The 26374-nt window shown below is 45.6% G+C and overlaps 1 protein-coding gene across 1 annotated transcript in view; it reads left to right on the forward strand.

The window, feature by feature from the left end:
* Nucleotides 1-26374, forward strand: part of ALG9 (ALG9 alpha-1,2-mannosyltransferase) — a 104190-nt gene that overhangs the window by 16233 nt on the left and 61583 nt on the right. The window contains exon 14 of the mRNA XM_050910811.1: nt 5317-5447. Within this exon, the coding sequence (XP_050766768.1) occupies nt 5317-5447 (131 nt within the window). The remainder of the gene's footprint in view (nt 1-5316; nt 5448-26374) is intronic.

The following is a 26374-nucleotide window of genomic DNA, read 5'->3' on the forward strand; positions in this document are numbered from 1 at the left end:
AACAAAAATGGGCTCTCTGCAGCACTTGGAAATTTCCCCATATATGTGAGTGGTTTCTGTTTGCATTTCATCTGCCTATTTTCATTTAAAGACATAATAATAAAAAAAAAAAAAGAAGCAGAAGAAGTAATAATTCCTAGCTATTGCAATTTTGGGTTTAGTATAATGTCTTAGTGTTACTGTGATCACAGGGAAGGGAACCGAATGAGTAGTTTGAAATCCCCCACAGAAAATGTTTGTCACTGAGCAGGGACTGAAATTTTCCTTTGTACTTTCCTTTCTTTTTAAATATAAATGTATTCATCGTATTTGCAACTGAGAAGGAGGAAACTTAATTTGGAACTTCACTGAAACAATTGTATCAGTGATTTCAATGGGAATCTGTATAAGATAAAGTATACTGGTATTATTAATTTGTTACTTTTCCTGGTTGTATTGTGTTATCTAAACAAAAACAGTGCACGCATATGAATATTTTAAAATTATTGTCACCTAACTTCTTTAAAATTATTTAGCAAGTTACTTAGTGTACTTAGCAGTACACTAAATATTCTTTGCAGTGCACTAAATATTTAGTTATCCTTTCTTTTTTGTCCGAAGGGTTGAATGAGAGGAAGTGCCAAGAAATGCATAGTCCTTTCTTCATTCTCTCTTAGCACCTTGGAGGATAGCTTTGGTATGTCCATCAGTATATAGGAAGCACTCACATGTAATGGACCAGGTCTCTGTTTTACGTGAGTGGGTCTATCCTGGCTGAAGACAGTAGACATACGCTTGTTTATGTGGATCATGACTTTGGCCTGTTAGACATTGTACAAGCACTTGTGATCTGCTCACAGAAGTGGATGGAAGGCAGTACTATAACACAGGAGCAAACTGTGTGGGTAAAAGCAGGGATCAATCTTCTGGGTTAAAGCTCTCATTTTGAGCCTCATTATGTAGTTACTGGGAATGGGAAGGAGGCATGTTCCCACCTGAGAGAAGCTGTCTGCTGCAGTGCATTTAATTTACGAAATCTTTAACTGTGGCATATTTTTAGCACAGACAGCTGGCTGGTGCACAGCCTGTGACTAATGGAGCAAAACACACTTGTGTTTCATGGTTGTTTCTTAATGTCACTCTACAATTTTGTTATTTCTCATGCAAGCAAAAGGGCCTAGGACCTCAGAAATTAGCTACTAAATGTGAATTTGAAATAGGGTTTTAAAACTTTTACTTCTGACCTGCTAATAAGACCAAGAGAACAAGATCTTTTCTCAAGTTTAGTTAGCTTGCGACTGCAAGCATACGCAGATTTAAAAAGAAAAAAAAAAAGTTAGCAAGCACTGGAAAGGACCATCATAGTGAATAAATCTAAATAGCATGAGTCTGTTGGTCATTTAAAGGGGAGAAAACAAATGGTTCAAAAGGATTATCTGAGCCATGGACAGCTTAAAACCAATTAATGGCTGCAGAAATGGGACTGATCTCTCTGTTTCAAGTGTAAGTATCTATTACTGCTCTGCTTGGAAATTGAAGAGTAAATCTCAGTGTTTCTGTTGCTGTGAGACACTGGGGAAAAGAATGATTTGATCTTCTTGTTTTGCAATTCTTCCTTCCTTAATCATGTTGAACAGCACTCAACTTGTACTTCTCCTACTGGCGAGATGTATTTGTCTCTGAAACTGCTAAGAAAGAGATAAAGGAGTATTATTTCTTACAAAGATGTATCCAAGCAGGAACAGTAGATTAGGCCTAAAAGCTGAAACTGTTAAAAACTTCTGACTTCAGAGGAAGTTTTTTGTAACCACTTTATTTTCACTTCTTTTCCAATTCCCTTTAGCTCTCTTTTGAACCGTAGGAACCACCTGAAGCTTGGTCTCATTTTTGAAATATGTGTTTGAGTGATCAGTAAAACATCTCTGGTTTTGCTCAAAACAGTTGAACTTTATCTGTGGTAAACCAGAAAAGCTCCTGTTGTGCTCTGTGTGGCCAGGCTAACATCCATCCAGACACCAGTGAGAGACATGTGGCTGCAGCAGTACAGCTGCAGGCTGTACCCTTAGCTCCATCTCTGTACTATACCGTGCCCCCTCCTGTTATTCAGGATGTGATCAAATGTAGTTCTCCACCACGTAGGAGAGCGGTTGCATCAAATAAAAAAAGAGTGGGAGGAGGAAAAGGAAAGGAGAACAGAAGAGGATAGGATGTAATTTAGAAATTCCTTGCAGCCCCGTTCACTAAGACTGACTTCTTTCTACAAAGAAACATTTCAAGGACTGTACACCACCGAAATCTTTTGTAAATCCCCAAATAAATGCATAGGTGCTGTGTTGGCCCTCTGACCGGGATGAATATTATCCTTAGCTTCAATGTGACTTGTAAGAATGTACTGTGCTCTGCTTGGAATGGTAGAAGGGAAGTCTGTCTTTCACCTGGCAGATAATTCATACGCATTGGAAGTGCCAGCCCTTTTAGGGGAGCATTTAGAATGAGAGAAGTGAGATCAGTCTTAGTGCTTGAGGCAGTAACTTGTCTTTCTCTGAATGATTCTACATCACTTACAGGAAAACTTGGTTAGTCGTTTGGGAGTCTTTTAACTAATGAGCCAGAACCTCCCTCAGGGCCTGGAATGTTCTTCTCATACAGTGCAAGAAGTGGATTCAACATTCTCCTCAGCTGAGTTTCCCATGGTGTAATTTCATTTGCCACTCAGTTGTGATGCCATGGAGCCATCTGGTATCCACCTAATTAAATTGTTTTCAGCCTAAATTGTTACAATAAACCCCAAAGGTGCTTCAGAAAAGTGAATTCAAGCATGACCAAGGAAGTTTGCAATAAAATTTTGTGGGAGAGCAAACTGAAATGTGAGATCCCTCAAGGAAGAGTTTGAGGGAGTAAGACAGAATAAGACATAGTCATCCTGGAGAATCTCAGCTGCCTGCATTTGAGATAACTGATGGCTACCTTGTATGAAACGTATCTCACATCTGATGGTTATTATTAAAAGGAAATTTGTCCAGGTAGGAGCTCAAGTCTTCTTTGTAGCTGACAGTTCACATTTGTCTTGGCAGAGTTTTTATTCCTCAGCAGCTCAAGTGCACATCTGTAGGGCTACCTGTGAGGAGTGGGGAGAAGAGGACAGGAGCTGGGGGCTGTTAGCCAGAAAGGACATAGGATATTCATATAAATGAACAGTACAGCCTGTTCATATCCACGAGCACTCTCCCCAGCAGGAAGGAGAAGGTTGCATAACGCGAGTCTCCTGAGGACATGGCCCGCAGCTCATGTAACTGAGAGGTCACACACATAATTCATTTCTGTGACGTTGCTTCCTCGAATGCATTTTCATAATTTGTGTTGCCAAACATTTTGGTCAGGGCAGAGCAGTTACTTGCGTCATAGGCAGCTGATAAAGGCATGACTGTGCTGATACCACGTCCACATAGTCTGAGAGGTGCAATGTGATGTCCATCTGCTGCAAGTGAGGCAGTGAGGGTCATCAGTGCTACACGACCGGTTATTCATGCACAAACTCCACCATAATTTGTGCCAGACAATAAGCTTACTCTACCGGAACTACTTACTGTTTTCCACAATTCTGCTTAAGCCCTGCCATGAGATGAGATGACTGGTACCATGAGGCTTGCAGAGTTAACAGGTTGTGGAGCTTGTGTGATCCTTGCGGGTAACCGATATTGGTCTGTATGTGTTCCAAGCCAAATGTGCTGGAATTGTATGCAACTGATTGTAAAAGCACTTCCAAAGAAGGTGTGAAGAATTAGATGAGTGAGGGGATTTCTTTTGCAGAAAGTTGGCAGATACGCTGTTTCTTACAGGAGGATAAATGGGGGAGCGTGAGGCACTGGCTCCCCTCAGCCTGATCTAGCATGTACTTTGTTGTCTTTCTTGGGCAGTGAGTCAAGCCTTTGTTGTGTGAACTTGACTGTACATTCTTTAGGGCCAGGACAGCACCTATACAAGATATTAATTGGCAGTGTCTTCAGATGTTTATACGTTAAAAACAGTTCATGGTCATGACAAACGAGTGCTGAGTTGGTACACTTCCCAGCATCCATGTTTAGTATTCCTCTGGTCTACAGAAATATTCCTCTGGATGTGCCTTGACATAAAGTGCCCTTCTTACTGTTGTGCATGCACTTTGGGGCAGAATTCATGAATTGCTGTTACAGTAGTGATAGGAGTAGTTATCCATAGATCACTCAAAATGAGAGGATGTACTGGAAACTGGAAGGGTCTGTCCTTTTCAGAGTTTTTATCAGTGAGCTTCAGCAGGGAAGGAGGAATAGGCAATAGGCTTATTAAATAACAAATTATGTGGGAGAAAGTACGTAATTAGAATTCAAAGTGATTTCGAGAAATTGGAGAAAGGATCTGAAAAAAAAAAAGGATGAAACTTAGTATGGACAGTGCACTAGACAGAAATTAGGTGAATACATGTAAGTTGAAGACCAGCCAGTTAGGCACAAGTCCTTCAGGAAAGGATCCAGGGGTGCAATGAATCCCTGGATGAATAAAACTTAGTAATGCCATGCTGCTATATAAAGAGAGGAGCCACGTAGAGGGTTATATGCACAGGAGCATGTTGTGCAACTGTTGCTTTGCTGCTCTGCATTAGAAAGTCCTTCATTAAAGTGCTACATCCTGATTTGGGCACTGCAGTCAGGATAGATGTGACTAATTGAAGACCCACAAGAATGATCACAGGGGTAGAAAACATGACTATAGGGTAAAATAGGGTTGTAGAGAAGACAACAGCCGTCTTCAGGTAAGAGAATTCTAGTATGTAAAAGCTATCACAAAGAAAATGTTTTCCTTGTTCATGATGTAAAATAAGTAGGAAGAGGCAGAAACTGAGACAGAAAATATTCAGTGTAGACATCAGGAAACCTTTCTAACAATAAAGATAGTGAAGTCTTTTGCCTGGGGAGCTTGTGGAGTCAGCATTGTAAGAAGTCTTTAATAGCTAGTTAGGCAACCACCAGGAAAAACCTCAACAGAATTGGTTCTGCCATCTCAAATTCCCCTCTGTGACTTGACAGTTCCTCAGTAAGAGAGCTGGCAGTGGTACCTCCTCGGAGAGGGACCCTAGGACTCTCCTTCTATGACCAGAGCAGTAGTGGTAGCTTGTATTCCCCCATAAAGGTTTTACTTGAAAACATTCAAAATATTTTACCATGTATCCTGCATGAAGCATTTCACCTGTTGCTAGAAATTTAACCCCCTTCTCATTGATAAGTAACAGCCTGTATAAATGAACACATACAACCAGAAGCCTACAGGAAGTAAACCACAAGAATGTCTTTCTTTCTGCAGATTGACATTTCCAAATGCCACTATCTGGTGGACTTGGATACAGCAGCTGAAACCCCAAGGGAGCCAAGGTATTCCTCCAACAAAGAAGAGTGGGTAACCATTGCCTACAAGCCATTCCTAGATGCTTCCAGGTATGCTTTACACACTTGAGAGGGAGGGAGAAAGGCTGGCAGGTCTCTGAACTACTTCTGTTCAATTATGTGCTTGTGAAAGTAGATATATACAGGGAGGAAAGATACATTGGGAAATGCCAGCTTGTACTCCAGTTTCCAGCAAAGGCAGCTTGCTGGCTACAGTGGAACCTTTGTCAAACTTGTATTTGCAATATTTATGACCTAGGTTGCTTTAGAAGGTGAAGCTAGCTGAGAAGGGTGGTGAGAAGGATTATTTTTAAAAAGAATCCTCCCTGTGCACTTCTTGCTGAAGTAATGTTTTTTGTTTTGCTTTCTAAAGAAATGAGGTGCATGTCATCTCCTCCCAATAGACTTTCGAATCTGCTGTCTTGTTTCAGCCAAATTCAAGACAAGTGTAAGTCAGTCTCAAAGAGCAAGAGCTCTTACAAATTTTATGAAAGCTGGCAGACAGAGAGAGGAGGCAGTCTCATCAAGTGAAAAGTCAGCAAGGTCAGACCTTTATTAGGCTTCAGAGAATCCATGGAAGAGACCTCTGTTAGAATCCATTCTTCATTAGTTCTGCTGCTCACTGAACAACTTGCTTGTGTGTCTGAACAGGAATTTCTGTGAGAAGCAGAGATTGAAATTGCTCTCCTCCAGGCTAACAGGGGGTGGAATCAGGGTTGTCAAACTGGGAATGTTGTTAATAGATTCCTGCAAATACAGAAACCCTCAGCTGTAAGGGGATGGTTATTTAGTCATTTAAAACTCTGGTCATGTAGCTGTCATAACAGAACAGAGAGGCTGACTGGAAAAACCTCTGTAAAAAACTAACACAGAGTTCAGTGCCCTCCCATTTTCTATGTGAGACCTTATTACTTCCTAGTAATAGGACCCTCCAGGGAGGGGGGCTGGTAAAAGCAGTTGAACAGTGAGAAAGAGTGATAATGTTAGAGCAACTCCAGGAAGTGCTCTAACGTTCCCAGCTTGCTGACACAAACAAGTTTTCTTGGCAGGGTCTTTCATGAACTATGTTTTCCGAGAGACCTGCTGTTACATTCAGGCAAGACTTTAGGAAGGGAGAATGAGTTGGCCAATGAGTCTTATTAATGAGGCAATAGAAGCGTCTGCATAAGAGTTTTGCAAAGGACTCGTGCAGAGCATAAAGTCCGTTGAAGTCTATCAGAGGCACTGAGTCAGGTCCAAAGGAGCCTTTAAGACACCTTGCGTTAGCCATGAGGATGTAATTTGCTAGCGGTGCTTTCAGAGGTAGCAGCTGTCTGCCACAGAGATGCTAGCCTGCCTAATGAAAGCAAAGTGAATTATTCTGGTATGGCTGTACATCTCTCAGACTTCTCCAGAATGTCCTGGATTCCTCATGGCTTCTTTCCACTTCTGTTCATTTTTCCTGTTCTTAGCTGATGTTTGGTAGAGAAGGAGTTGGTCTGTCTTGTGGGGCTTTTTGGATTATTACACTTTCAGTCCCCACCCATAGCCTCTGAGCTTTTGATTAAAGCTCATGAGAGACATACCACTGCTCTCTTCTGAACCCATTTCGTATCCCCTTAGAGGCTGTGCCCTGCTGAGTACAAACCAGCATCTGTCTGGAAGCAACAGCAGTGTATCTGCTCCTTTTGTGGGGAGAGGGTTGAGTCTGCAACTGTAGGCCTTACCACAGGACGGACACAAGTGTTTCGAATCCTCCGCTTTCACCCAGCCTTTTTTGTTCATTCCTAACCTAGCTGGGGATTTTTCCTGTAAGGTGCGTGTACATCTGAGATCATCTCAATCCTGACCCTGCTGCGGCCTGCAATGCTCACTGGAATTAGTGCAAGGAGTTAAGCTAGACCCAAACGCATAGCTCAGTGCTGAGCTGAGTCCTTCTCACTCTCTTCAGTGCTTTAATGCTGTTTCCGTATGAGTCACTCTATGACATTTTTCTTTCTTCTTTTTTCCCCTCCTTCTTATTAGGGGAAATTGATAGGATTAAGGAATTTCCCTATTTACAGCTAAAGCCCTGCATTCTGCCAAGCATAAATATCTGGCTGGCTTCTCAGGAATTTGGCTGAATACATAGGTAGATGTGGTGTGGCAGCTCTGTGCTTCTAGGGGAAATGCTGTCGAAGTACTTCCTGCCAGACTGAGGCTGGTAACTTACTCTCAAGCTTGGCAGTGAAAACCTGTGCAATCATTTTGATTTGATATATGATACTGTGTGTTGCATTTAGATCATCTAAACTCCAGCTAGATTCCCAAGCTGTATGTTTCTTGTTGGCTAAGTATCTCTGCAAGCCTGCAGCCAAACTCCGGTAACCCACTCAGTACAGGATGTCGATTTCTGTGTGTGGTCCTTCATGTCTGGCTTGTGAAGGGAGAGTGCATGTGGCTCTTACCACTGGAAGGAACAGCTTGGCTTGTTGTAGCAAAGGTAGCATCTCACCACGGAGCAGCAGCTTGTTGTGAGAAACTGGGAGTCACAGAGAGATCCTGAAACTTCAGAGCATACTGACCCTGGTAACGATGAGATGTAAAGGCAGAATACAGATGTAAAGGGGGTGGGGAAAGGGGAGCATACTCCCTGGCTAAGCAATCACCAAGACCTTCGAACAGATCATCTAAAGGTGGCGGGGAGGGAGGGAAGGGGATCTTTCTGGCTGCTGTGTCCTCCTTAACGAAAGATGCTGTTGCATTAGTGGGAGACTGGAATAGAAGAGGGTTTGCAGAGCATGTCCCAAGAGGAGATCAGGCAGTCAGATCCTTAGCCCTGCTGGTGTCTCCCGTTAGCCGCCTCCGCTCCTGTTCTTGTGCTGCATGGAAATTCTCCATGCTGTTCCTTATCAATGTCTCACAGCTGGAGCAGAGGGGAGGTGTGGTGCCTTCACCAGTGGAGCAGGCCAGGTTGCCATAGCAGCAGGTCTGATTTCCATCCCTGCTGTTAGTACCTCCAGAGCTCCCGCAGTTTGGAGCGCTGGGCTCTGTCCCTTCAGCAGACCTTCAGCAGTCGGCAGGTGGGGCAGCTCAAGTGCACAGTGCTGGTGAAGGACTAGAAGGGCATGTGCTTACCTGGGGGGTATCACTGATGCTGAGGGAGGAGAGAACCAGCAATGTCTCCCCACCTTGTCACCCTGCTTGTCTGACAGATTCTCTATTCCCCCTGAAGAAGAACAGTAAGCCAGGAACCATGGCCTGCCTAGCAGGGCAAATGCGTAGCAGTGGGCACAGCTTTCCAAGACATCTCATGGTACAGTGAAAAGCAGAAAGAACAAACGGTGCAAGGTCTGATCTGCCCTGCTTTTAGCCAGTGTGTCATTTAAAGGTATCACATTTAAAATTGGATACTACAGACAAGGTCAAGGCCCCTTTTGCCAGCCCATCCACAACAGCATGAGCAAGAGAAATGTCAGAAAGGCTCTTTTTTGATTGCTTGCTTCATAATTTTTGTGATATATTTTTAATTTCTTTCTGTAATTTGGCCCTTGGAGAGGAGGTAGGGTGGATGAGTGATTTAAGGGGCTCAGCTGGAACTTGGTGCTCCCATGACTCTGTCCAGGCCTCTTAAACGCTCCCTGTGTTGCAGTTTCCCATTTGGACCAAAAGTTTGTTAGCTCCCCACTTATCTCCAGGAGTTTGTTGGCAATGAATGAAAGAGTGAGGAGCTTCAACTTCATAATAGCAGTGGCAGGTAAATACCTTCGCATTGTTTTGCATCCGAGTATTGGAATTTTGCTGCAACATCCATATAAAGGTTTCCCATGGCAAATGTTCATAATCGGTCTGTTGAGCGCCTTGCTCTGAATGCGTCATAGCATTTCTAAAATAAGACAGCATTGTTTGCTTTGGGTTTTTTCCCTGAGTGTGATTGAGTTGTAACTTGCATAAAATAATGGGGCTCAAGCAATTCTCAAAAGGGGAAATGACACAAGTTTTGCAGTAGATTGGCAGCTGACAGATGAGTTAGCTAGTGACAATTGCAGATCTGCCTAGCAACTGAATGAGATGTGAGGGTCTGTGTCACCCTGCAGACCCAGGCATTAGCTATTGTCCTTTTGTTGAGATTGGAAAACCTCATTTGCAAAGCAAGTACTACTGGTGCGTCTTTCTGTCTGTGGCTGCAGCGGTCTCCCTTGCTGCTAGTCAGCCCTTGCTTTGCTTGCTTCTGTCCTTATCCCAGTCTGTAGAGTACCAAGCCTGCTAGAGTGGGCACTGCAGAGCCTCAGAGGGAGGACACTGAGAGTTGCCACTCCATCCACCTGGAAGGTTCTCTGAGGGCATCAGTGATGCCCTGAGACTGTTTCAGGGATGCAGCAAGTACTTCTATAGTCCCGAAAGTTGTTGGCAGGCCTGATAGCAGAGAAGGTGTAGAAATCCCAGCAAAAACACTTCTGTGTTTTTGTTTCGTTTTAATTTGAGACAGCAAATCTAGGCAGTGCTGTCTCTCTTAGAGTTGAGAAATTGATCATTCTGGGGAGTTTAGCTGCAGGGGAGCAGCAGTAACACAGTTGTAACAGCATGTTAGGTGCTAGAAATTGGTAAGCTGAAAGGATCCCAGAGCTAGTAGATCTGTGGGGAGAGTTCTTCCCAGGGTCAGACACACAGGTCTGTGGGTAGAGTCAGTGAAGATGCATCAAGAACTCCTGTAATGATCCAGGCTGCTCACATTTCTGAGCATGTACCTTCCCCCCCTCCCCCAGCTCAGCAGAATGACGCATCTCTCAAATCCGGCACCTGCTTCCACACAATGATTTGGAAATGTCCCCTGCTACCTATGAAGTAAGTGTAAAAACACTATGAAAATGCAGCTTTTTTTATAAAAGGGAAGGAGGAACAGAAGAAGTGTCACTTTGAACTGAGCTGTGAGGGAAGCTGCCAGTGTAGATTTCAGGTCTGCAGCTCAGTGGCTGCAGAGCAAGGAGCATTTGGGGAAAAAAAAGCATCGAACACCTCCCCACCCAAAACCAAACTCCAGCTCTTGTTCTTTGAAAATAAATGACCCCAGAAGTTCAATTCACTCCTGCTGAACTGGAGGCTTCTGGGACTCACAGCGAGTCTCACATTGACGTCAGCAAGTGCAAATGTAAATCTCAGCTGGCTCTGATAAATGGTGCTGCTAATTGAATTAGAGAGCACTCCAAGCCACCAGCTAATTATGCTCCTCAGGAAGCTGCTTTGCCAAGGTCCATTTAATTCTATATTGGCTGAGCACTCCGAATCTGGCACAGAAAAGGGAAAATACATTACAGCTCCTCACCGAGGAGCACATATTTTCCAGCTCTTTAGGCTGAGCCGTCTGCTTGCTCCAAACGCTTGGGTTTTCCATCAAAAAAAAAATTCTTAGTGCAAAATTAATGATTCAGTCACCTTGTTCTAGCATATCATTACCTTGGTTTGATAAGAGACTGTTTCATTCCCTGTAATGGTGCTGTCCTCCATGTTACATGAAATGTCTTCTCTACTTTTGTTTTACAAGTAGCTAAATTACTTCTTAGGTGCATGGTTGGTACAAAATTTAACACCTAGAGGAAGTGCAAATGTTAATGGGTTTTCAGAGAGGAAGCTGATCATGAGCTTCCTGTGTATGCCCATAGTTAGAAGGTACTAGGTCCTGCCCATGTGGCAGAGATTCAGCTTCCTCCTGCCTCTTTTTTCTGCCATTCCCTTTTCTTCTTCCTTCTCATGCTTCTTTCTGAATTCTGCTGTCACTGGGATAAGAAGTTCAGGTTACAAGATACAGTTAAGAAGAATCTCCCACCACTACACGTATCTAACTGCTTCCATTCCATGTCAGTCGATAAACTCGGGAGGGCAGACTTGGACATCTTCACTTAGCCCTTGCTTCCATTCCAGAAGAGCCTCCACTGGCATTAGTAGAACAGGACTGCTTTCTCCTGAAGTCCAATAGGTAATTGACAGAAATACGCTTAGCACCAAATGGCACTGTGGTTGCAGCTATGCTGGGCCTACTGGTAACTGTGGACCTCTGTCCTAACTGGGAGCTGCTCTGGGTGCTGCAGCAGTCGCTCCCCTAGAAACCAAACAATTGGAAAAGGATTCAGACCCCCCTGGAATGTGGGATACCTCCCATGTCTGGAGCACAAGAGCTGGGCAGAATTTGCCTGTTGGCTGGCTCCGGCCTAGAGCCCACCACTGAAAGAGCCTTGCTGCATCAGTGTTCCAGTAGCATTGCACTAGACCCTTAGCTACCCAGCTTGGAGTGATTGTGGCCTTGATCTTGCTACCAACATGCTGCTTGGGAGCCGTGTGCTGATTAAGGCTACACACGCTCACAGTCTCTGGGGGACAAATTTAGAAGCAAATGCAAATAGAACATTGTATATATTCACTGTCATCTGTCATCCCAACCCCTTCCATGTGCCATCTGTTGTCTGAGGTTGCTGAGCCTGATGAAGTGAGGTGACAGGGGTAAAGGTTCCTTTAAAGCTCTATCATGACTTCCTGAGCTGTAGGTGCATCAGCAGCCATGGTTCTCTTATGGCTGCTGATGAAAGCAGGCATCCAGGGCTTTGCTACTGTGTAGTTACCAGCAGCAGAGAGAGCAGCCTTGTGCTTGTGTCCAGTCTGAGTCTCTTTTCAGTGAGAAAGTTGCTGCTGAACAAATACAAAGGCTGACCTTATAGCTGTGGAGCAGATATGTTGGTGCTACCATTTACCATGCCATATTCAGGGTTTCATGTTTTTCATGTTCATCAGAGATGTGATTCTCTGAGCACATAAATGTTATTATTTTTAAGATACCTCTTTTATTTTCTGTTGCCTTTTTTTAACTAGTGTCCTCAGACTGGGTAGTTGGAACCAATGTAAACTGCTCCCTTTTCACCTTTATAAGCCTTGTTAGTGAAGAGTCATTTTGCTATGGCACCAGCAGCCTGACTAGCTAACACCTGGTGGAAACCAAGGACTCCTTGTGGACTTGACAGTTTGAGTAATACATCACTTCACCTTGAAGAGCAGGGTGAACTTCACTTTTGGGTTCTCCTCTGGCTAAATGAGATTTACAGCTCTCCATTCTTGGAGCACGTACTTCTTGTTTTGGGGGAGGAGTACAGGAATGTAGATTAGCTGTGGCCTTTATACACCAATTCACTGTATTGTTATTTGTCACGAGTGCCTTGGCATTATGTATGACATCCACTGGTGGGAAGAGCAGCTATCTTTCTGCTCTGCGTTTCTCGTCATTTTCCACCCTCAGTATTTTTCTCCATCAGTCATTCCTGCCTCTCCTTTTTTGATCTTCTTTTTACCAACAGTATTTTCTCCTCCCGTTTCACTGCTGATACAAACTGTGAAACAGTGAACACTGACATTTAAACTGCTGCTAATAAGGGCTGAGTTGCCAGCAAAGTTAAGAGCATGTGGAGAGCTTTCGTTGCTCAGAGTTGTTGTTTCAGGCTGTCTGCAAACTCAGGATGGTTACGCTGAGCTGGCTTATTTGGGAGGAGATTTTTGCTACTACCACCTCCTGGAATATCCTTTTGTTCTAGAAAGCAAAGCTGAATCCTGCACATTCTGAACATATGCCATAAAGACCATGTGAGCACAACCATGTGAGCTGCATTGGGCCTATATTTCAGAATACCAACAAGTAAAAGGTATAGGGAGTGTTTCTCACAAAAGGTATAAAGAAGAGGAAGTACAGACAGGATAGTAGTGTTTCTGCAGAGCTGTGAGAGGCACCAGCACTGAGGATAAACACGGGCGCACAGTTCTGTTGCTCCAGCAATCAGACCCACCATTGCTGGGTGCCCACTGCATCGTACAGTGCTGGCCTGGGCAGGCTGTCAGTATGTAGATGCGTCCAGGTCAAGGGGAGAATGTGAACTTGGTGCTGCTGTCTGACTGCTGTCAGCTCTACGTCTGGACTGAGCGACTCAAAGCATTTTCAGTGCTACAGACTGTATACTCAGGACCTCAGTCATCAGCTGAAGGTGCTGCCTTCCTCTCTGTCCCTGAGCTAAACTGCACAAGGCTAATTCAACAAATTACTTCATCTTAACCCAAGCACACACCCTGAGCTCTGGGGAATTGTGCTAGTTTCTGTCCCTTTCTTACAATGTAGCAGCAAGCTGGTACTCTACCTTATTTTTCATTTTCCTTGTTTTAAACAGCATCCCAAGCAGCTTGAACACAGTTGCTTTTTCTTGTTTTTCTTTCTTTTCTTTTTCTTTGCTAAAGGGAGTTGAAGTGAAACCACACCATTCACAGAGAGCAGCCATGGTAGCAATGGTGGGTTGTCAGGCTCAGAGGAGGAGATGCCAGAATAAGTTCAGCAATGACATGATATTCATTAGCCACAAGAGATGGAGGAGGAAAATCAAGCACTTGTTTTCAAAGGGATGCCTTTGCTTCTAGTGACTGGAGGGAGGGCTGACCTCCAATTTCCAAGCGCAAGGAAATGACAGCTGCCAAAAATGTTCCTTGTTCAGAATACACCAAAATTACCATCTTCTGCCTTGTTATTTGCTACTAAGAGATTCTGCTTTGAACATGTGCCTGATTCCAGCACCTCAGGAATTCACAAAGAGCAACCATTTCCAGTGATTCTTTTATTTAGGAACTTTGCTGGGTGCTTTACAATTTGTAAAGGGCCTAAGTATTATCACTGAGCTTTTTGTTCTTCGAAGTGAAGCAATCAGCATTTTTATATCCTAAAGCACAACCTGAGGGTTTGGCAAAAAGCAGGCTTACAAGATGCTGAATGTTGAAAGGAGGCAGAGTCTCACAGTTAGAAGTGGGACTTGTAAATTTTAGGAATTCAGACTTGCTCAGTCTCTTTGAGGGTAGACAGTACTTTCTGCCTCAGTTTCCCCTCGCCAGTGTGGGAAGAATACTGCTTTGTCTGTCACTTTTTCTGTCTAAAGAGGGAACATTTCAACTGAAAAATGCCTTGCTTTGTGCTTGTATGGCATCTTATGTAACAGGACCCTGCTGCTGAGTGGTGCTATGCCAATGCAAGTAGCTATCACCAGTCTTTTCCTGGACGGTCTTTTACTCCAAGTTGCAGGAGATCAGGAGCTGCTTGTTCCCAGATGAATTACAGTAAGGCTGTCTAAGAACCCTGAGAGCCTCCGGGGATATGTAGTTCACAGTGGTAGTTCCTGCCATTGTTTTTTAGATTGCATTTTTGAAAGATATCCAGTGCTGCCTCACAATAAGCAAACAAACACAATTCATCTTTCTCCTGAAAAAGTGACTTGAAGTGGATGTCCAGAACCTTGGCTGTGTTACCAGCAAAGCTATGTGACTTGCAATGACCAGCAAGTACATGCTGGATCTGTGTACCATCCCTGACCACTTAGTATGCTGCAAATCGAATTTGAGTGCTGCTGTTGCTTCCACGCTTTATGTGGGTGGAGTTAGACTTATGTCTGTCAAGGGTTGATAGTTTACCAACAAGTTGATCTTAAAGAGATAAAGAGATAAGCTTCAATGCTGAGGAAGCAAGACTGTGCCCCAGCCCTGATTTCAATAAGTTGCTCAGATTTTTTAAGCTTCCAGCAAGGTTCAGTGCTGCTGCTGAAGGACATTATATTTGTCTGCTTCACATTTAAACCTGGATTTTACTATTAGTTTGCTCAGTAAGAGAATACATGCATTTAAAATGTAATCAGCTAGCACAGCTCCAGCAACTAGCAACCAAACAAAAGGTACTAATTTGATGCAGCCATTAAACCCTCCATGCTTGAGTACTCCATTGGTCCAATTGTTGCAAAGTGCTGTGAAATGCCAGCTCCCAGCACTAGCAGGGCATGGAGTGAATGCTGGCCTGCAGCACACTGCCTTGTAGGCTTTAGAGCAGTCCATCCCTCTTTAATTCAATACCCTCAACAGAAGATCAGCACAAGAGCAAAACTTCAAAATGCCAGTGCCCATGAAAGCTTCTGTCTGCCCTTCAGACATGCGTGGAGGAATAGGCGGCCAGAAAGACTGGATAGAAAAGAGGAGTTGCCAGGAGCTAAATGCAGCCTTGCTATCTCTCACCTTCATAGCATGCCCTGAGGAACGGGAGGCCTGCCTGTCTGTATGATACCAAAGGCCCATAGGGCTGTACTGTCTGCTTTTTGGACAGTGGTATATCTGGGATCTAAGTTTCTTTCGATAATTACAACACCTTCCTGCCCTCTCTGCCTCTTAATCCTACTGGAATGGATAGTGGGCATGCTGAAGAACTGCACAGGCTGCTGCTCTTAAACTGGTGATGCTGGCACAAACCAGCTTTGGTCCCACCGACAAGGAGAAAATGGGACTGGGCTTCATATGCCTGAACCATTAGCGTTCCTCATGTCACTGACTCATCAGCCCAAATCTTTTGCAAAGCCTCATTTGTATCGTTTTGAACATACTGGCAAATGAGCGCTTTAAGGATGATTTGTTTTTCCTTTCTGGTTTCAGGTCCTCAAAGCTGCTGCGTGCATTCTACATCCCTCTCCTCTCAGAACAGTACACATGGTATGCAAACTATACTATTCTGAAATCCCGGAGGTTGAAGCAAACCAGGAAAAAAATGGGAGGCTAGCAACACACCTGGGCAACAAAACCAAAAGCATCTGCTGACACTCTTGGACAGCTGCCTAAGCCATCTTCAGTTCCCTTTTTGAAAGATTGTGCTTGTAAGATTCACTAATAAAGATTTCCCATGAAGTGATTTCGCTCTGCAAGCTTCCAGCTGTAAAAAGGGTGCATCATCTGCTTTCAGTTCTCAGTGTCAGGTCTCTGCTCTGCCTACACAGAACATATTGGTAAGAAACCATTTGAAAATCCAGCAGCCACCTACAAACGTATTATCCCTGCTGCTCCCTGTGTTATTATCTATTACACCAGAGAAGAGAAAAATGGGAAATAAAAAGGAATGACAGTATGAGGTTCTGCTCGAGGTTGCAATCTGGCACTGGGAAAATGGGAAAATCCAGCTCAGCCTCTCTCTTTCTCTCTCCGCCCCCCACTGTCCTCATCTGCTTAAGTAGTGCTCACCTTCTCCTACGGAATTTTTTCAGGTAAAAACGTTTAGGAAATTTTTTTTTTTTTTAAAGAAAAAGGAAGGGGAAAAGAGGAAAACACCTGAGAGACAGTTAACTGAAATGCACTGAATCTCAAGGAATGAAGTAGCACGCACCACAGTGAGACAGCCTAAAGTTGCTCTGTCCAGGAGACACTTTCAAGGATAAACCTGTGCTTTTGGGAGAAGAAACCCCAAACTTAGGAGTTGAGCCAATTATCTGTTTTAATGGGGTCAGAGTGTTTTTGTTCTCTGTGAAACCAAGGGGGTTTTTGCTATTTATAATAATTGTTTAAAGATACCTGTAACATCCTTTGAATTCTAGACTACAGCATCTTAAAATTTCTGGAAACATCCAGAGAGGAGAAGAAGGATTAATTTTTTTTTCCCCCCCCCAGTTGTGTTTCCCAGAATAGACAGTATGTGTTACATTGGTCCAATATGCTTCAGAGCAATGCTGTATTTATTATATCTCCATTTTTAAAACATGCAGTATCACAAGCTAGATGAAGGGAGTTGTTTTCACTCACATCCTTGGAACACTGTGGGGATGGGATGGCATGAGATGGAGCAGAGAGGAAGTTCCTTTTGCAAGAAGTCTGCACAAGCCCCATGCCCCACTGTGACCGTGAATAGATTGGTCTGAGTATGCAGTGACAGAGTGCCAGAGCAGGTGGATCAGGAAGCAGATGTTTGGAAGCTGTTGGGATCCAAACAGAAAAGCACGTGCCTCTCAGGATACATGTGTTGGTCCAGGTGCAGAATGGAGTGCTAGGCAGATCTCTTCGCCAGTCTGGAGGTTAACAGCTGAGAAGGATGGGAAGGGCAGGCTGTACCAGTGGGGCTGTGATCTAACATGATACTACTGGGACAAAGCAGGAGGAACTGGATGAGGAGCAAGGCATGGGCTGAATCATAAGAGCAACCTTAGAAACATAGGGAGAGGTGTTCTGAATCCCCTGCATTTCATTAAGGAGGAGTTTTTTTAACGGCATTGTGCTCTATTGGAAACACACCTTATAAAGTGCAAAACATGATAAGAGCAAACAGTGTGCTGCTTCATTTTCTGGATGATTACAGCATGGGGAATGCAGTTCTCTTCCATTGTACCTCCACTGTATGGAGGAGCGGTTTGAAGCTGAGACTCTAAATTCAAACTTTGAAGGCTTAGGGAACCATCTGTGGTGTCTAAGTCTTGGCTCTCTTCAGAGAGGTGGATTTCACTCTGTGCAAATATCACCCTTCGTAAGAGTCAAATGTGGAGCTTCAAGGCTTTCAGCCAAGCAACTGGTGTCTTGGGTGAGTTGGTCTGGAAGGTCAGAGTCACATTGTAGATCAACGTTGCAGTGTCTGTGTTCATAGTATTCCCCACATCCCTCCAGCTGGCTCTACCCGTCATAAAAGTTTTCATGTGTTGAACGGGGCTCTACAGTGCCAGTAAATCAAAACCAAAACTCCTGCCCTCCTTGTTCCCTCTCCCCTTGCTAATCCCCGACCTTAAATCAAATAAAGAAAGAAATGCAGTTAAAGAACCAATTGCACCTCTCTCTGGTGCTGTTTGTGTGACTATTCCATGTTGTCATAGCCCATAACCTCATGTTTAATGTGAAAAGACGGTACAGTAAATAACTGTTTTAAATGACTGTGGCTGCTCCACCTTCCTCTCCAGTTTGATTCCTGTTTTGTGGTGGTGGTGGTAGACTGATAACTTGACAATAATTAGGAGTTATCAATGTTTTCCAGAGGAATGCGGCAAATGTTTGGTTCTTGGTAGTAAACGCAGGTGCGGCTACAGGTAGTGGACAGCTGGACAGCTTTGCATTCCAGAGTTTCAAATCAAGGCAAGGACTCCATTTTGCTGCTTACCATGCAAACAGGTGGAGTCAGTCCTGCCATCCAGAGAATCTGCAGGCTAAAGAGATGAGGCAGAGAAAGGGAGGGTTGTTACTCTCATTGATGACAAGAGTAGATCACATTTTAATGCTGATTTCAGGGGGAAGTTGGGAGTCTCAGTGCTGCAAAGATCTTGACCCAACAACTCATTTAAGGTCACACATGGAGTCTGCCTACAAGTTGTTTCTCATCTAGTGTCTTTGGCACAGAACCAGCCTTCCTGGCAGCAGGTAAAGGAGCCAGGGCCTCTCTTCCTTTAGTCCCTGCTAATGCATAATTGTTGTCATGGGTAGTGCTACCAGGCAGCCAGAATGTAGCATAGAGGCAATCCATCAATCCCAGCTGAGACCACTGTGAATGAGAAGGTGAAGTTGCTGCTAATGGTGTTTCTATCATAAAGACTGAGCCATAGGTGAGATTTCTGATAGGAAATGCTAAGGCTCCCCTCATCTTTTCATAATTCACAAGTCAGGAGTGTTGCACTCTGAGCAGTGCTGAGATTAAGCAAAAAGCCATCAATAACAAGAAGATTACTAGTAAATAAACAGACTCGATGGAGTGAGTAGTGCAAGGCCAAGGAGTATGTGCATCGAGGCCTGAGGAAGAGACTGCAAGAATTGCCTACCTGGCTCAGGTTTAGCTGGATGAAGGCTCTTGCTTTTTGAATGCAGATGTGGATGCGAAGAGGTTTGTGCCAAAAGGTGGAGCTGCATCCAAAACAAAACATTTTTAAAGGCATTTTGTAGTTTGCTTTTCCGGTTTTGTTAGCAAGCTTGAGGGAGGAGCTTCTGATTTTTTTTTCCTTTTCTTTTTGCTTTGACCCTAATTAAAGCAAATGTATGATCTCATTGTGAGGAGGCAGGTTTGGGACAGCTAATTTATGATCTCTATTGAAAAATAAATAAAGTCTTGTGGTTTGTGAGCTTGTGGGTAAAGGGTCAAACCACAAATTGCTGATCTGCCTCAGCTGGATTCCCTGCCTAGAGTTGCCTGGGGCAGAGAAGGGTGTTGTGACCAAACCTGTTGGGTAGCACATCAGGATTGTGTAGGCAATCCACCTTTGTCTCCTTTCTGTCTTTGGAGAAAGGACTCTTCCTATTTTTCTGCCTGGTTCTGGAAAAGAAGGTATCTAGATGGCTTTCTACAGTGCTGCTAGTGTCTGACCTGACACACTGACAGAAGCTGGTTTCTTGACAGAACCATAGATGGGCACAACTGTGCCAATGATGCGGTCATGACTGTGGCTAGATCAGGTGTCTCGCATGAAGCTGAGACATGGCGCAAGACATTCACAGGTGGTCGGAGAATGTACAGGCATTACAGTATTCCTAACCTGCTCTTTGCTGGCAGTATTTCTCCACCTTTAAATTGAGGCTGAGAGCACTGCAGGTTGAACAAGTGCTGCTGTGAAATACTGAGACCCAGTAAATTTCATCTTGTCTGAGCTCATCCAGTCTTTGCAGCAAGGAGCACTGAGGTGGAGAGGCCCTGAGGAAGCACCAGCAATGAGACAGATTGACACTCTCAGAAACAGGTTGAGGGAAGTCACAATTTCCACAGAACTATTTTTTCCTGCTTGTCTGCTGCAGCAGGATTTAAGGTCCATTTCAGTTTTGCTCCTGCTTTTTCTGCCTGTTCCTGGGGTTCAGCTGCAACCTGCTCCAAAGGCAGGTGTATGTATAAGCTGGTCATCTCCACGTAGGGCTCTACCTGGGTTCGGGGGCACTCAGAAGAGGGCAGGCCTGGACTTGAACATGTTTCCAAGGATGTTCAATGCAAATTTGCTCTTTTTTGAAAGGAAAACAAAAAGGACACTGCATCTCCACAGAGTTGATACTTAAGCTTTCCTTGACTCAGGGTTTTTTTCCTGTTCAAAGTTTTTTGTCTTCTTTCTGTAAGAAGATTATTTGAAATAATGTACTCTCTTAGCAGCCAGGAGCTGAGAGCATGTGTGAAGAAGTAGGGGCAAAGGAGTTGAGGTGTGTGGAGGAGATACCTTGGACATGAATAACAGTGAATAAAATGTTGAGGGCTGCATGTAGGCTGGGAAGGCTTCAGGCTGGCTTAGCTGGGAATGCCACAGGCCAGCTTTCAGGTGTGACTGGCAGATCTGCACGGGAGCTGGTTGTTCTAGGACAGATTTATGGCGTGTTGGCAGCTGGTCTGTCATATCAGAGCACAGCTGCTGTTTGACAGCTCTTTTCTCTATAGCAGTGGGGAAGCACTTTCACTTGCCATGTTGCATTGCCAACATACAGGAGATTTCTGTAAAGCATGGTGGGGGGACGTTATTTCCAAAGCAGACTGTGCATCCTCTGAGTGATACTGAAGGGACTGGACCAAATTTTGGTACCTGGGACAGTGATAGTCAGTGTCAAATAACAACTGCTCTTTCCTCTCCCATGTTCCCCTGCCTTGTCTCTAGTGAGCCTAATGCTTAGACAGTTCTTAGTTGTGGCCTTACTGGTAACAGCTCTTCCCTTGCTACTTGTACTAACCTCAGAAGCAGGGACTATCTTAGTATTTGAGTCCACCTCACTTCCAACAAAAGGTATCAAGTTAGTAGTTGTGTGTTTATTTTGTTGCTGTAAGAAGGGCTCAAAGTAGCAGTGGAGAGAGGCTCTGGTAATGAAATTCTGTGCTTTTGAGTTCCTAGCTCTCCAGGCACTGCTGGAGGAAAGAGCTGTGAATTTCTTTCTCCTCCAGCATCTGTCAGAACCTGAGCATCATCCCAGCCCTGCTGAGATTCAGCGCATGTCCCCGTGAATAACTGCACATGTCTCTATCTGCTTGCCTGGAGAGGTACTAATGAGGCCCCATCTGTCTGCTTTGCAAATTCCAGCCATGTCTGCTTAAGCAGCAAAAAAAGGTCAGGGTGGATGTGCAGGGTGAGAGAGCATCATAGCCTAGCAGGACTCTTGATCCATGCCTGCCTTCCCAGTTCTTCATCCAGAGGGTAACTGCTGTGCAAGACTGGAGAACTGCAACCAGGACTGGACAGAGGTGCGTTTTGTTGTGGGATCAGTGAAGAGGCAAGGTCTGAGGCTGGATGCAGAGGCGGAGACTCCCTGGTCTCCTCCAAACAAGTGCATGTGACCGGATGCCTGACTAGAGACTAGACTAGAGAGCCAGGAGCCTGGGTTCTCGTGCAATACTGTCACTCACTTGTCCTGTAACTCCATGAATCCTGCTTGGGAGGTGAATTACTGGGTATGTGTTTAAACATGATTGACAAAACAGGCTTCAAACAACTTTTTCCAGAAAAGGGCAAGCTTCTCTGTGTTCCAGCCAGCACAGAGAAGGCTGCTCTGGCCTTCTGTCTTGTGTTGAAATGGACTGGCTGGAAAGACTGTCTAGTGAAGATCAGGGTGGAGAGCTGATCACTGGAATTATTCTGCCTCAGAACATGCTGTCCAGGTGCTGCCCTGCGCTGCAGAGCCCAGCCCTGTTTTCTCCCTCATACAAAGAGGAGGCTGTTTTGACCTTTCCTGTTTTAAATCCTCCCCTCTTACTTGGCTGGGGAAGCTGCACTTTCAACACATTGTATCTGAGTCTGCAAGAAACAACAGGGCCACTGCATGTGGTTTTTGTGGTGGATTCATAAGCAGTTGCCCATACTACCAGGTCTGGTTTGAGACCAGCCGAGTGGTCAAGGCATAGTAGCGGCAATCTGCAGACTTGGGTTTTCACCTTGACTTTGGGGACAGGTAGCTTTCCACATCCCTGACATTCTTTCCACTGCTGAAAAATCTTTGAGGTAGGTGCAGCCCTTGCCCGCATTTCACAGTGCATTGCACCATGGGTTCCTGGACTCTGCTCAGTGCTGCTGCAGGTGTGAGAAACCAAAGGGTCAAAGCGAGAAGTCCAATTATCAGGCTCCTTGGCAGTTCTTACCTTGAAACTCCCTGTTTCAAGACAGGGAGTGGGTGGTTGGCTTTCCCTGGGAGGAGGCTTTTATACTACTTCTGCACAGCCTGGTTTGCTCCAGCGTCTCTGCTGGCTCTGACTGCACCTCTAAAGAGACAGAACCTGCCGGTACCCTGCTGGCTTGAATCCACTGCAGCTGGACTCAGGCCCTCTAACTCACAACTTCTCGGGAATGTGCTCTGGGGACAGGCAGGAGCCTTCCAGCAGCTTTATGCAATGCTGTCTGAATCACACAATAAACAAGTCCAAACCCTATTATTAGACTTTGGAAACTGCTGCCTTAGAGACAGGTTTGCTTATAAATATCCATTATTTTCTCTCTGGCTCTTCACTAGGGAAGCTGGCAAGAAAAAGGGATCTCTGCTTCTCCAGAATCTGCCTGCCCCTGCTGTTGTTGTTGCTTCTTCCCACCTGAGCTCATCCTTCTCGCTCTTCCAGCCTCCCAAGTTCTAGCTGTGCTAATGAGACATCCGCTCCAATGTCAGCAGGGTGGCAAATGCCAGCTATTTTGGAGGGGGACGGGAAAACACAAGTAATAAGCAACTGGGCAGAGCACCTGCCACGGTCACTGCAGTGTGTAGGTATGCAAATCAGCTGCTTTGGTGGCTAAAGCAGAAGTCCTGGGTCCAGTTCCCTACTCAGCTCCAACAACACCCTGCATGACTGTGAGAAAGCCACAATACCTCATGAAACAGGGATGACAGCACTTCCTTTCTCTGCCTTGTTTGAGGAGAGACAGATTTAAGGCTCATCGAAAGTCAGTGGAAATGCTGACTTCAACAAGCTTTGCAGCAGGCCTCTGGACTGCACGGGCTGTCTTGTAACATGTGAATACATCTGGCCTAACAGGACTGCTGTCTCATTCAAGGCTGTTAGCTTTCCCATCCAAATGAAATAGCAGTCTTTGCCCCATGCCAAATCTACCAGCACAGATTCCCCCAACCCTCCCGCCTGCCTGTGCTGCTGTTCTTTCTGCCTCTTTCAGTTGCTTGGCATGAGTACTTTTAGCTGTAGGGTGCTTTATCTTCCCTTGCAAAGCTGATTTTGTATTTTGTGCGCGCAGTATTTGCTCCGGGGAATTGGGTTCAGCTTTCTGTCAGAACCCAGGGCTCCTCTTCTTACCTACACTTGTTAGGTAATGCTCTGTTGTACATAAAAGCCCCAAAGCTGCTCAGACTGCAGTGGATGTTGCTGTTAAGGGTGTCGGGAGGGCTGGTGTGGGAGCTAAAATCTCAAAAACATTTCTCATTCTTTCTCTAGGTGACTGCCTTGCAGCCCTGCATTACCTCTGTTTCTTCTAGCTAATCTTGGCAAAACAGATCCGTCTACCAGGTCAGGCAGTAGACTCTGCAGTGCGAACGCAGTGCTTGTCATGTTGCCGTGCTCCCCACACCCTGCAGCTTGCTTTGCAACAGCTGGAGCCAGTGTCTGATGCTGCATCCCTAGTGCAGTGAGGAGGTGAGAGGGAGGAGACAATATTGCACATCTCCAGTTGGCCACCTGTGCATCTGTTTGCTGGGGTCCCCTTTCCACCTGTCTTCTTTGCCTGCAGATACCTCTTCGTCAGGGGAGTGTTCACAGAACTTGCAGGCTTCTCTCCTCTGTGACACAGGGACAGATGCAGAGGGCAATGGGTAGTGTCTTTAAGGAGACAGGATGCTCGGATCACTCAGCAAGTGACACCAGGGAGATTTAGAGAGAAATGTGTACGGCACTCTGGCCTAAGCCAGTTATACTGGGTACCAAGCAAAAACTAACAGCTTCTATGAAGAAGGAGAGTGATGCATGGCTATAAATCTCTGCCTCGGGCTTGCTGGTGAATTCCAGGGAGTGGCAGAGAAAAGTAGGTGGCAGAGGTGAAAGAGCAAAGGGAGGATGTGAGTAGGGTATAGCATTAGGAAGAGGCATTTGTATTTTTTCAGCCAGGTATATACAGTGAGGGTGGCGTAAAGCGTAGAGACACTAGGGGAGACATGAGAGGACAGGAGGTGGACCCATGTGGAAGCAGAGGTGTGCTTGTGTGAGGAAATTATGTTGGCTGAGGCATCTGAGGGAAAGATTGGGAGGACCTGACCCATAGAAAACATGTTCATTTCCTCTCCGCTTCCAAGCATTTTTGTGATCCTTTAGCTTGTCTTGCTTTCCATAGAGCATCCTTTGCAGGCTGGTGGTCGGTGGCAGCTCTAGGAGATGGGGACAGCAGTTTGCAAATGGGCAGCTTTATTCTTCTGCAGTTCTGTTAAGATGGTCTGCCTTTGGAGGCCGTGGCCAACAGAAGTTCATATAAGGAAGTGGGATCACAGCTAACAGCTGGGAATCTCTGTTTTAAGCCCCCGTTCCTCCCTTCCAGCCCCAAGGCACGGGGTCCATGGTGGGAACCTTGCCGAGTTTCACCCCACTCCGGTTGGGAAACGCTTCTCCAGCTGCTTCCTCAGGCCCCCAGGAGAGGGCATCGTGCTCCAGGAGAAGTGGGGAGAGACGAGGTCTGCAGGGCTGCCTGCTGAGCTGAAAGTCTTGGGGATGGGGTGGGGAATTGGGGTTTTTGCTATAGGTAAGACCTTGAGTTTCAGGATTGCAACCTTGCAGTTGTGTGGCAAGGCTGACCTTGCTGGGATCCCACTGGGAGGGGGGGAGGAGGTCAGTGGCTGATGCCTGGGTGTTTTCTCTCTAGAGGGGCAAATTATAATAGAGCTCCCTGCTCCTGTGCTCTGATGGCCTGCTCCCAGCCTCCAGTGCCTTTGTGCTCTGGCCCGAGGAGACATCACAGGAGGGTGCAAGATGCTCCTGGAGAGGCTCAGCCGGCAGCTGGGCCCTGGTGCTGTGTGGAGACAGGGCCTGGAGTGCTCTTCCTGCACAGGTGGGCAGCAGGCTGTGCCCAGCACGCTGGGCAGGCAGGTCATTGCACCCTCCTCTCTGCTTCAGTGGGGATGTGAAGGAGGAGGTGATGCTGACTGTTGTTCTTCCTCTCCGCAACCACAATTACATATCCCTTGTTGCTATGATAGCAGTGGAGTTTTAGTTTAGTTGGTTCAGGTAGCTTTGTGGCAGCCAGACCTGAGTGAAGAGTATGCACCAGCTCCTCCGCGGGGGCGTGCACAAATGCTTATAGCTGGAGAGGGGAAACATCCCTCTCTTTACATCCCTGCGGTAGTCTCCTGCACTGTGGTCAGTGCTTCAGCTTTCCAGAACACGCTGTTCCTCCTCGTTGTTTCAGTAGCTTCTGTGAAGTCCTTTCTTTGTGATGGTCCTGTCTGTGAGGCCCTCGGGGGGGTGTGGTGGGTGTGGGTGTGGTTGTGTGTGTGTGTCTGTCTGTCTGTCTGTCTGTCTGAGCATCCCACCAGTCACTTGGGTCTCCTGGTCCATCACAGGAATGCACCTCTGGCCTTAGTCGGTCAAGGTAAGTAAGCACTGTGCTGCCTGTTGCGTGGGGCAGTCTGAACCCAGCCTGCACCTGGCATGTGTGAGGCTACAGGGCTGCAGACTTCTCACCTTCAAATCCTGGGTGCTGGATGGAGTGAGAGCAGAGTGCCCTGCCTGAAATCCTGCAGTCAGTGGAAAAGTTTTGAGCGTATGTGTGTGTGCGCGTGTTGAATTCCCGTGCAAGTGGGACTGCTGCCTGGCTGGGGGAGAGCCCCCTGCAGTGCCTGTGAAGTGTGTGGTGTGCTTTCCAGATTTCTACAGACATTTAAAGCTACACACTATTGGTAGTACAACCAGGCAGGGTGGGAGATGGAGGTGCTGAACAGGCAGGGAGTGAGGAAACTTGATGCCAGCCCACCATGCTGAGAGTTTCCCTTCTCCCTTCCTCAGGGATTGCTGATGGTCCCTTTCCTACTGTGCACAAGAAATGAGAAGCTGAACCAGGGCCTTCTGGCAAAGCAACTCCCCTTCCATTCTTAAAGCAACCCAGAAAACTTTCCTGCCTAATTGGGATTATTTCTGGATCTCATTTTCTCTAGAGAGTTGACACTTATTGACAGATAATCCCTGTCCGTAAGGAAAACTAACGATTAATTGCTTCCTCTTGATTAGGCTCCCTGTCCGCTATCTTGCAGAATTTGCTAACAAATATATTATCTTTCTGTCAGTCCAAAATAAATAGTTGTCCTCATGT

Source organism: Gymnogyps californianus, chromosome 25, assembly GCF_018139145.2.
Source record: "Gymnogyps californianus isolate 813 chromosome 25, ASM1813914v2, whole genome shotgun sequence".
NCBI classification, from domain to species: Eukaryota; Metazoa; Chordata; class Aves; order Accipitriformes; family Cathartidae; genus Gymnogyps; species Gymnogyps californianus.